Here is a 12871-nt window from a genome sequence, read left to right on the forward strand (position 1 = left end):
GCTCATGGGCTCTATAGCACAGCCTCAGTAGTTGTGGTGCATGGGCTTAGTTTCTCTGCAGCATGTGGGATCTTCCCAGCCCAGGGATTGAACCCATGTCCCCTGCATTGGCACATGGATTCTTAACCACTGCACCACCAAGGAAGTCTACAACTGGGGGAAATTTTTATGTAGAGATGGAACTTGTGTAAGGTAAGTGGAAAGGTGAGTGGGCACTCCTGAAAGAAGGAGCCACAGAGTCTTTGTCTAGCACTGGGAACTTGTCAGTGGCTGACTCTAAGATTGATTATAAGGCGGAGAGACAAGAAGTAAGGAGCCAGTTAGGAGACTACTACAGCAGTATGCAACCTAGAAAAACACAAATTGGCAAGGACATAAGTACAAAGATGTTTCCTGGGATAATATTCATAGCAATGAAATACTAAAGATAATATAAATGTCCATTAAAAATATATAGTTAAATAAACAATGTAACATCATACTATGGAAGAAGGTAGACCTAGTCATACTGACATGAAGGCATAGCTATGACAGTTTGTTAAATTTTAAAAAGTTAAAAAAATTAAAAAATAAAAAGTTATTGTATAATATATATTGCCAATTTTAGAAAATAAATAATGATTTAAAATACAAAGTGTGCCTGTGCATGCATGTATGATTAAAGAGAGCTTGTGCCTGGACATGTTGTGTGGCCAGATCCTATGTCTTACCTGGGTCGTATCGAAGGCTTCCTTATGTTAGTCCTTTTAAAGAATGACATTCTCCTACGTGAGGGTGAAATCATCCTTGGTTGTCTGACAATTTCGACTGTAAAATCTAAAAAAAATTACAAAATTGGCGAACATCATGTTATAAAGAACATTGCAGATAATAAGAAGGAACAAAGTAGTGAGGACATTATCATACATTGAGTGCACGCAGAAAAACCACAGGCCCCATAACTGCTGCCATCTCCAGAAATTAAAAATAGAACTAACACATGATCCAGCAATTCCACTCTAAATATTGACCCAAAGAAAATGAAATCTTAACTCCAAAATATATTTGCACTCCCGTGTTCATTGTAGCATTAATTACAATAGTCAAGATATGGAAACAACCAAAGTGTTCACTGATGGATAAAGAAGATGTGATATATATATATATATATATGTACAATGGAATGTTACTCAGCCATAAAGGAGAATGAAATAATTCCATTTGCAGCAACATGGATGTACCTTAATACTTATTAAGTGAAGTCAGACCAAGAAAGACAAATATCATATGCTATCACTTATATGTAGAATTAAAAAAAATAATACAAATGAACTTATCTACAAAACAGAAATAGACCCACAGATATAGAAAACAAACTTACAGTTACCAAAATAGCAGAGGAGGGGGAAGGAGATAAATTAGGAGTTCGGGCTTAACATATACACACTACTATATGTAAAATGGATAAACAACAAGGACCTACTGTATAGCACAAGGAACTATATTCAATATCTTATAATAACCTATAATGGAAAAGAATCTGAGATTATATATATATATATATATATATATTTATACATACAACTGAATCACTTTGCTGCATATCTGAAACTAGCACAACATTGTAAATTAACTATACCTCAATTAAAAATGGTTAAAAAAAGATGTGGCATATATACATATATAAATATACATATGAAGTAAGTCAGACAGAGAAAGACAAATACTGTATGATATCTCTTATGTGTGGAATCTCATAAAAAAACAAAACAAAACAAAACAAAACCACCCAAAACAAAAGCCAAGCTCATAAATACAGAAAACTGATTGGTGGCTGGAAGAGATGAGGCGGGAGCGGGGGAGGTGGGAGAAATGGGTGAACTGGTTGGGTTTTTTTTTTATTTTTGGTAGTTTTTTAAATTTAAGTAAATTTAATGGGAAAAAAAGAAGACATCATTGAGAGACAGAATATGACTTTTTAACACATGCGCCTGATTGGTGACTCATACAGAATATATAAAGAACTCATACAAGTCAATAAGAAAAAAAGACAGAAAACCAAACAGAAAAATGGGCAAGAGGGACTTACCTGGTGGTCCAGTGGGTAAGACTCTGCATTCCCAAAGCAGGGGGCCTGGATTAGAGCCCTTGTCAGGTAACTAGATCCCACATGTATGCTGCAACTAAGAAGTTCACATCCCGCAACAAAGAAGCCCCCATGCCACAACTAAATAGATCCCGCATGCCACAACTAAAGATCCCACATGCTGCAACAAAGATCCCGTGTGCTGCAACTAAGACCTGGCATTTTCCATTATGGAAAAATCTGAATGAATTTTTTGACCAACCTAATATATCAAAACAATTAATGAGACATCACTACACACCATAAGAATAGCTACAAATAAAAACCTGGCACATCAAATATTGGTGGGGTTGTGGAACTGCAAGTCTCATATCTTACTGATGGGAGCGTACATTTGTACAAACACTGCAAAAGAATTAAGAATTGTTTACCAAAGTTGAATACATGCATATCCTGTGACTACATGATTAAATTTATATAAATTTGAAAAACTTATGTACATTTAAAAAACAGATAAAATTAAATTACCATTACCTTTGAGAAGAGGAAAGGATTAAAAATTGAGAGGTAACATAAAGGCAACCTTCGTTCACAAGGCAGTTGATGGTCAAACATAGCCTTCCTTTTTCTGCTCCTCACAATGATTAGTAATTATTAGAAAAAGGCAAATAGGGGTTAAGAATAGAGAAAGGTGGGGAGGGTGGGGGGGGACTCGAGGGGGGGGAGTCAAGGAAGGGAGGGAATACAGGGATATGTGTATAAAAACAGTTGATTGAACTTGGTGTACCCCCAAAAAATAATAAATAAATAAATAAAATTAAAAAAAAAAAAGAATAGAGAAAGGAACAGAGGCTGGATGATTTGAGACAAAATCATTTTAACACCATATTGAGAAAAATAAAAAATCATGAGGCCTTAGCTCTTCATTTCCTTCTGTCAAGGAGAAGGGAGCTGAGATACTGGGGTGGAAGGTGCTAATTAAATCAGGTCAGCAGGTTGTGCTAAGAGAATATTAAGCTGTGCACAGAACTAAAATTATATAAACTATGTACACAAGAGTGGAGCCTGGAGAAATACACTCAGTGTAGACATAGAAGTTTCCCTTGTGACTAAACTGAGTTAACCATGCTAATAAATATACTCCAAATTTCTTCTGGGTCAAGAATACTGTAGTAGATGCTGTCATGTGCAGCTCAGATCCCTCCCCCTCCCCCCACCTGAGTTGAAGCACCCGTTGGCTGTGAATTTTGCCAGCTGGTGGTGCACAATTGAGGCTCTCTCAGAACTGCCCTCAGCTGAAAGGGAAACTGCTTCACTCGGGGAAATGCCTCTTCCACAGGAAGCAGTGGAACTTAGCCAACATAAGCTTGGCATACACTAGGAGAAGACGTATGAGACTGATGCTGAGGGTGCTGGATTAAAGGGGATAAAATATAAAGTTGGTTAAGGGAGAGTTGATCAATATGGGCACATTCTCCCAGGAAACAGAGTTTAAGAGCCTGGCAAGGATCCTGGGAGCTAGTGCAATGTTGCTAGGCTAGTTCTTAGAAGTTTGGGAAAAACAATGGCCCACACTAGTGGACACTCCAGTGGCCAAACAAATGGTTCAGGAAGACATCAAAAGGCTCATAGAACTGAGCATGCTACAGAGGATAAATCACATAAGTTCCCCAAATCTAGCAGCCAACAACATTCCACAGAGATCCCAGAGAGCAATTCTTTTACTAAAGAAAAGAAAAAAGTGAGATGCTGGTGAGAGCACACTAGCATCACTAAGAAGCTTAATGATGACTTTCTGTGATGAAAAAAAAATAGCCATTTGAGTTGCTGCCTTGGCATTTTGCAATATGACAATGTTGCCCACACCTAGAGTCTGGACATTTAAATAAGGACCCGAGCTTATGTTTCCTACCCCAAGTCCCTCCCTTGCTTTTCCTGGGGCACCTTTTTTTTTTTTTTTTTTTTTTTTTTGCATTTCCAATTGTATGATGATTTATTGCTTCTTTCGGAGCATAAAATTGTCTTATATGCCATTCTCTTTTTTTTTTTTTTTGCATTTTATTTTTTATTTTTTATTTTTTTTTATTTATTTATTTTTTTATTTTATTTTTTTGGGGGTACACCAGGTTCAATCAACTGTTTTTATACACATATCCCCGTATTCCCTCCCTTCCTTGACGCCCCCCCCTTGAGTCCCCCCCACCCTCCCTGTCCCAGTCCTCTAAGGCATCTTCCATCCTCGAGTTGGACTCCCTTTGTTATACAACAACTTCCCACTGACTATTTTACAGTTGGTAGTATATATATGTCTGTGCTACTCTCTCGCTTCTTCTCAGTTTCCCCTTCAACCCCCGCCCCCTCCCATACCTCGAGTTCTCCAGTCCATTCTCTGTATCTGCTTCCTTGTTCTTGTCACTGAGTTCATCAGTACCATTTTTAGATTCCGTATATGTGAGTTAGCATACAATATTTGTCCTTCTCTTTCTGACTTACTTCACTATGTATGACAGATTGTAGTTCTATCCACCTCATTACATATAGCTCCATCTCATCCCTTTTTATAGCTGAGTAATATTCCATTGTATATATATGCCACATCTTCTGTATCCATTCATTTGTTGATGGGCATTTAGGTTGCTTCCATGTCCTGGCTATTGTAAAGAGTGCTGCAATAAACATGATGGTACAAGTTTCTTTTGGGATTATGGTTTTCTTTGGGTATATGCCCAGGAGTGGGATGACTGGATCATATGGTAGTTCTATTTGTAGTTTTTTAAGGAACCTCCAAATTGTTTTCCATAGTGGCTGTACCAACTTACAGTCCCACCAACAGTGCAGGAGAGTTCCCTTTTCTCCACACCCTCTCCAACATTTGTTGTTTCCAGACTTTGTGATGATGGCCATTCTGATTGGTGTGAGGTGATACCTCATTGTGGCTTTGACTTGCATTTCTCTGATAATTAGTGATGTTGAGCATCTTTTCATGTGTTTGTTGGCCATCTGTATGTCTTCTTTGGAGAAATGTCTATTTAGGTCTTCTGCCCATTTGTGGATTGGGTTATTTGCTTTTTTGGTATTAAGCTTTATGAGCTGCTTGTATATTTTGGAGGTTAATCCTTTGTCCGTTGTTTCATAGGCAATTATTTTTTCCCATTCTGAGGGTTGCCTTTTAGTCTTGTTTATGGTTTCTTTTGCTGTGCAAAAGCTTTTAAGTTTCATGAGGTCCCATTTGTTTATTCTTGATTTTATTTCCATGATTCTAGGAGGTGGGTCAAAAAGGATGTTGCTTTGATGTATGTCAAAGAGTGTTCTGCCTATGTTTTCCTCTAGGAGTTTTATAGTGTCTGGCCTTACATGTAGGTCTTTAATCCATTTGGAGTTGATTTTTGTGTATGGTGTTAGGAAGTGTTCTAATTTCATTCTTTTACATGTTGCTGTCCAATTTTCCCAGCACCACTTATTGAAGAGGCTGTCTTTTTTCCATTGTATATTCGTGCCTCCTTTGTCAAAGATAAGGTGCCCATATGTGTTTGGGCTTACTTCTGAGTTCTCTATTCTATTCCATTGATCTTCCTTTCTATTTTTGTGCCAGTACCATACTGTCTTGATCACTATGGTGGGGCACCTTTTTAAATGACCACTTGGAGCTGAGCCCATGAAAAATTAGTGACTGCTGCTCCAAACTCCTTACCCTGCTCACTCTCTCTCCCTGCCTGATCACATGTGACCCAGGACAGGACTGCCCTTCCCCTGGCTCACTGTGCCCCCATTCGGGGACTTGTAAGAAATAAACCTGTAAGTAGTAAAATATACTTCCTTTGTGTGAGTATATTGAATCTGCATCTTCAATCAAAACATGAGTGTACTGAACCTACATCTTCAGTCGAAACAGCTCTGGGGTTTTCACTTCCCCAAAGTGTGAGATTGGGTGTCTAGGGAGCTGCCTGCCAACCCCATGTGCGTGGCTTGTGCCTTCTCATTCAACAGGTCATATCCTTAACACACTATCTCTGGGTTTTCCAACACAATTGGTGATGAGGATGGGACGGTGTGCACAGTTTGTACTCTCATAGCATGGCTTTTAGCTGCAACTGGCTCTCAGTTTCTGGGAGGGAACCACTGCTTGCTGGCGATCTGTGGTGATGCTTTGTGCTGCTGAGTGTGCTGCTGCTGGGTGTCACTGGGGATCCCCACCCTAAATTGTTGTTGCTGTGAAAGATCAGATTCCCCATTAGACTGGGTGTGGGGTCTGGAAGTTATTGGCTATATTATATGTGAAAGTCCTGGCACTGAGGCAAGTTGAGCTAACTGGGATGATGGGTCTCTGCCTCTTATCCCCAGGCAGGGACCAGGGTGTGGGCTACCAGGTTCTGGGAGGCAAGGAGCATTTCCCTAGATTAGCAATGGAAGGGGAGACTGGCTGCTGGACCCCTACTACATCAGTAGTTAGGACTGGGGTCTTGAGCTTGGAGAGCCTGCTCTAACCCATGACAGAGGAAACCCTACCAGGGACATCATGGCACCCCAGGTGGGCAAACACTGGTGAAGCAAGCACTTCCTATGTTGCTGCATTCCTTGCTGCTGTCCCAAATCATCCCCTGGCCCCGAGGGATATCAGGAATCCCACCCCTGGTGTGGGGCAGCAAAATAGATTCTGACTAAACGGGGGACACCTGAGCATATGGTACCAGTGCCTTGCAAGTTCCCAGAAGAGGTCAAAAACTACTAGATGATTGTAAGACCCCTGCTCAAATGGCTTCGGCCCTACTGATTGAGGTGTTATATCAACATGCCTAATCACTGGTGCTTGGTGCTTGGTGCTTGGGGGCTTTCCCAATACATCAGCTAACATTGTACTGGTGGAGGTGAATCTCAATCCCTTGGAGGTTGATTGAGACACCCGAGTAGGGGAGGTGGCAGCATAGAAGTTGGGGAAGAGGCAATCTCTTCCTCAGGTGTTCCCCATCACTATCCATTGTACCAAAATGTCCAACAACAACCAATGTGAAGGAGAAACAGACATCTAACTACAGCATAATGGAAATGCAAAATTCCCTGTACTGAGTCTAAAGATTGAAAATACTTTTAATTTCAATGTTAATTCTTTGCACATGGCATTTATATCTTATTATAAAATGTGTTTATTATCATATGCAAGTGGCTTAAATATTGAGCCATTCAAAACAAAAAAAAAAATTCTTCCAATTTTAGCATTTGAGAAAAATGCATTTCTGGAGGGAATGATTTTTACAATAAATATGGTTACTTTTGATTTTTGTAGTAAACCAGGCCTATAGTAGCCAGTCCTGCTCCATGGAAGAATGCCATCATCCCTCAGAAGACCACATCCCTGGCAGTGGAACCCAGAATCCTATACCGTGACTTCCTGCCCTAAGGTCCTGGTGGTTCCTGTAGTTTGTCCCTTCTCCAGAGGACAATTGTCCATATATTTTATCCATTGGGACACACACATTTTTTCCCCCAAATCTTTATTGGAGTATAAATGCTTTACACTGTTGTGCCAGTTTCCACTGTACAACAAAGTGAATCAGCTGTATTTATACATATATCCGCATATCCCCTCCCTCTTGAGCCTCCCTCCCAAACTCTCTATCCCACCCCTCTAGGTCATCACCAAGCATCGAGTTGATCTCCCTGTATTATGCAGCAGCTTCCCACTAGCCATCTATTTTACATTTGATAGTGTATATATGTCAATGCTACTCTCTCACTTCATCCCAGCTTCCCCTCCACCTCCCCTCCCCATCCTCAAGTCCATTCTCTACATCTGCATTTTTATTCTTGCCTAGGCACCGGGTTCATCAGTACCATTTTTTTTAGATTCCATATATATGCATTAGCATTCGGTATTTGTTTTTCTCGTTCTGACTTACTTCACTCTGTATGACAAACCCTAGGTCCATCCACCTCACTACAAATAACTGTATTTCATTCCTTTTTATGGCTGAGTAATATTCCATTGTATATATGTGCCACATCTTCTTTATCCATTCAACTATTGATGGGCATTTAGGTTGCTTCCATGTCCTGGCTATTGTAAATAGTGCTGCAATGAATATTGTGGTACATGTTTCTTTTTGAATTATGATTTTCTCAGGGTACATGCCCAGTAATGAGATTGCTAGGTCATATTTTTAGTTTTTTAAGGAATCTCCAAACTGTTTTCCTTAGTGGCTGTACCAACTTACAGTCCCACCAACAGTGCAGGAGAGTTCCCTTTTCTCTGCACCCTCTCCAGCATTTATGGTTTCTAGATTTTTTGATGACAGCCATTCTGATCAGTGTGAAGGGATACCTCATTGTGGCTTTGATTTACATTTCTCTAATGATTAGTGATGTTGAGCATTTTTTCATGTGTTTGTTGGTCGTCTGCATGTCTTCTTTGGAGAAATGTCTATTTTGGTCTTCCACCCATTTTTGGACTGGATTATTTGCTTTTTTGTATTAAACTGCATGAGATGAGCTGCTTGTGTATTTTGGAGATTAATCCTTTGTCTGTTGCTTCATTGGCAAATATTTTCTTCCATTCTGAGAGTTGTCTTCTTGTTTATGGTTTCTTTTGCTGTGCAAAAGCGTTTAAGTTTCATTAGGTCCCATTTGTTTATTCTTGATTTTATTTCCATGATTCTAGGAGGTGGATCAAAAAGGATCTTGCTTTGATGTATGTCATAGAGTGTTCTGCCTATGTTTTCCTCTAAGAGTTTCATAGTGTCTGGCCTTACATTTAGGTCTTTAATCCATTTGGAGTTTATTTTTGTGTATGGTGTTAGGAAGTGTTCTAATTTCATTCTTTTACATGTAGCTGTCCAATTTTCCCAGCACCACTTACTGAAGAGGCTGTCTTTTTTCCATTGTATATTCTTGCCTCCTTTGTCAAAGATAAGGTGCCCATATGTGCATAGATTTATCTCTGGGCTCTCTATTTGTTCCACTGATCTATATTTCTGTTTTTGTGCCAGTATAAAGGATGGGACATTCTGTTTGCAGTTAAACATCAATTGCTTACAATTCAGCCTCACACAACATGTCTTAGGCCCCTTCATTTAGGCCATTGTCATTTCAGTGACAACGCACACCACAATTGTCCATCATTCTTAGACCCATTTATGCAGTCACATGCAAATCCACATTTTATTGGAGACAAGCTTAACAACAAGCTTTATAGGTGGCACAAAGGTCAGTTCATCAAGCCTGATTCCTCTGGCTCCTCCTTTTGGGTTGAGGCACTGGCCACCATTGGCTATGCATCCCGGAGCCTGTGGACTAAACATTGCTCCTCCTGATTGCCTAAGGGCTCTGGACCAGATGGCTGTTCTCCACAGCCACCCCTTACACCTCTTAGAGCATCAGATTCTGGCTTATGTCAGAACATAAGCAGGTTGAGGATGTCCATGTTAAAAGGTCACTACCTGGTATGAGATGGCAGAGTCCAAGCAAAATGAGAAAAAAGTCTATACAGGGAATGGCTGCAGCCTAAGTGCAAAGCCAGTGCCTGAAAAGGGTCAGGAAGACATTCCCATGGAAAGATGGCCAGGTGTAGGGAGTCAGAGCCCCAGTGGCATGAGGAGGGTGGTCACATGTAGCAGCATCTTAGCACAGGTTATCAGAGAGAGCAGAGTGAGAAAAGTTTCCCCATAAAGGAGCATCCTGGAAGTGGTATAGAAATTAAAGCAAGGTGAGGAGGATTCCCATGCATGGAGGTGGCCTGGTGTAAGGTGTTGGAGTCCAAGAAAGAGAAAGAGAGCACTGGTGAGGGAAATGGGGTGACAGTGGAGACAGGAGATTACTTTCATAGAGAGGGTTAATCAAATAAGTAAATAAATATAGGACAATGGAAGTCAGGTTTCTCATTGTCAGAGAAAAGAGGTAAAAATATGGAAAAGGAGAAAACTAGAATGAGCCCAATGGCGTTGGATTGAATTGAAGATACTGGTGTGATCTCATGGTTTTATATACACATATGTATTATATATCTGTGTGTATCTGTGTGTAACATGCACACTATATATACAGACACATGCCCACATACATGTATGTTCTCTACCTCTGTCCACTGAGAAGACCTGATTGCAATGACACCCCAATAGCAATGAGTTAACTTAATTCCTGGGTCTTGACCTCCAAATACCAATCTCTAAAAAAAGGAACCAGTGATTTGGAGAAATTACTGATTTTAGGACTAGATGAAGGAGAGTACATCTCATACAAGAAAGCAAGAACATGCTCAAGAGACATGTCAAAATGAGACAGAAGCTAGCTTTGAAGGGACTGCCAGTGACAAAATTGGGGACAATTTGAGCATCAAAATAAATAATTATAGTAATGGATTAAACCCATTGAATAAAATCAGTAAACACTAAGCCCATACAAATATCTATGTATCTGTCTATGAAGGTGAATCAAAAATTACCTGCACTCTGGCTGTAGAACTTATTTTAATTAATTTTTAGAAGAGACAAATACATCATGTTTCGATATAATCTTCTTGCTTTTCAATACACTTTGTCCATCTGTCAACAAGCTTTCATGTTCCCTCATTAAAAAATGTTTTAGGCTGAGCTGAGAGCCACGAATGCACTGCTGCCTTCACTTCTTCATCAGAAGTGAATCTTCATCCTCATGGGGCTGCTTTCAGGGGACCAGATAGGTGAAAGTCCAAAGGAACAAGAGCAGGACTATAGGGAGGATGCTTTAACACCTCAAAATGAAGTTTTCGCATAGGGTCAACAGTGTGGGCAGAAGTATGCAGACGCGCATTGTTATGCAAGATCACAACGCCCTTGGATAGCAGTCCTCTGAATTTAATTAGGCTTTAGCTCTTCAATAAGAATCTCTATCCATTCATACACACTTCTTCGAGACAAAACACTTTCTCTATACTATGCACAAAGTTTTCGAAAAATCATGGCACCAGATATACCCTCAGACCACAAGAAACGAATCACTGCACTCTGCTCTTCTTTCATGCAGATCACAAGTGGGGCATCCATTTTTACTCACACTGCAGTTACAAATGAACTGATTTAACACGTTCACACATGCACAGCAGTGATTGGGGAGACAGTAACCTTGAACAGGAAGCACTGATAAGACAATGTGGGCAATAGAAGTTTTAATATAACTGGAGTGTGGATAATTTTTGGCTCACCCTTGTATCTATCTATCTATTGAATAAATTGAAAGTGTGATGAAAAATGAGATATTTACATAGTTCCAAAGTAACCCCCCCCCACAATATTTGTTCATTACAACAGGGAAAAGATTAAATTCACAGTGGACAGTCTTGGGAGGCACCACATTAACTAACTGATCAAAGAAAACATCACCAGTAATGAAAAAAAAAGCAAAATTATGCACCAGCTGCTACATCGAAGAGGACTGCATGAAATTTCTGAATAACCGAATGCATACCCCAAGTTTAATTATGAGGAAACATCAGATAAACACAAACTAAGGGACATCTATAAAAGTAAGCTTGCAATCTTCAAAAGTGTCAAAGATATGAAAGTTAAAGAAAATCTGAGGAACTCTTCATATTAAAGGGTACTAAAGAGACATTTGGTGAAACTTGAATACAGCCTGAAAATTAAATGGTAGTAATGTATCAGAGTTAATTTCCTGATTCTTTTGAACCAGAGGCATAGGCTCTGAGACTGAGAACTAAGAATATAGAATGTTTGCCTTCCCTCCACACCTCACCATCACAATACTAAAGGTCTATTTACAGCAGTTCCTTTTATCTAATATATCATGTCTGGCTATCAAGAAAAAAATTACAATGTATACCAAACGAAAAAAAACCTCCACAATTTGAAGATAAGAGCAAGTAGCAGAACCAGATATGGCAGGGATTTTGGAATTAAAAGACCAAAAATTTAAAGCAACCATAACAAATATGCTGAGAGCTATAATAAATAAAGTAGAGAGCATGCAAGAACAGATGAGCAACATAAGCAGAGAGGTGGAAATCCTAAGAAAGAACCAAAAAGAAATATTAGAGATAAAAAACTCTAACAGAAATTACGGATGCCCTTGATGGGCTCATTAGCAGACAGAACACAGCTGAGCAAAGGATCTCTGAGCTTGAGGATATCGCAATAGAAAACTCCAAAACTGAAAGACAAAGAACACAAAGACTGAAACAAACAAACAAAACAAACAAACAAACAAAAAAACAGAACAAAATATCCAAGGACCCAAGGACTATGGAACAAATACACAAAAGGTATAACATGTGTTTAATGGGAGTACAAGAAGGAGAAGAGAGAAAGAAACAGAAGAAATACTTGAAACAATAATAACTGAGAATCCCTCCTGCCAAATTAATGTCAGACACCAACTCACAGATCCAGGAAGCTCAGAGAACACCAAGAAGACTAAAGACCAAAAAACTACACCTAGGCATATCATTTTCAAACTACAGAAAGTCAAATACTGTAAAGCAATTATACTCCAATAAAGATTTAAAAAAAATCCTGAAAGAAGCCAGAGGGAAAAAACATCCTACTTATAGAGAATAAACATGAGAATTACATCTGACTTCTCCTTAGAAACCATGCAAACAAGAAAGTGGAGCAACATATCTAAAGTGCTGAGGAAATAAAAGACCCACCAACCTAGAATTCTGTATTCTGTAAAATTATCCTTCAAAAGTAAAGAGAAATAAAGACCTTCTCAGATGAACAAAAAAATAAGGAAATTTGTTGCCAGTATATCAGCCTTGCAAAAAATGTTGAAAGAAATGCATTAGAAAGAAGAAAATAATATAGACCAGAAATTCAGATC

At 39.2% G+C, this 12871-nt stretch overlaps 1 protein-coding gene across 1 annotated transcript in view; it reads right to left on the minus strand.

Annotated features, from left to right (window-relative positions):
* Positions 1-12871, minus strand: part of RGSL1 (regulator of G protein signaling like 1) — an 81112-nt gene that overhangs the window by 37192 nt on the left and 31049 nt on the right. The window contains exon 10 of the mRNA XM_057728625.1: positions 711-816. Within this exon, the coding sequence (XP_057584608.1) occupies positions 711-816 (106 nt within the window). The remainder of the gene's footprint in view (positions 1-710; positions 817-12871) is intronic.

The sequence above is a fragment of the Hippopotamus amphibius genome, chromosome 3, assembly GCF_030028045.1.
Source record: "Hippopotamus amphibius kiboko isolate mHipAmp2 chromosome 3, mHipAmp2.hap2, whole genome shotgun sequence".
Taxonomy (NCBI): domain Eukaryota; kingdom Metazoa; phylum Chordata; class Mammalia; order Artiodactyla; family Hippopotamidae; genus Hippopotamus; species Hippopotamus amphibius.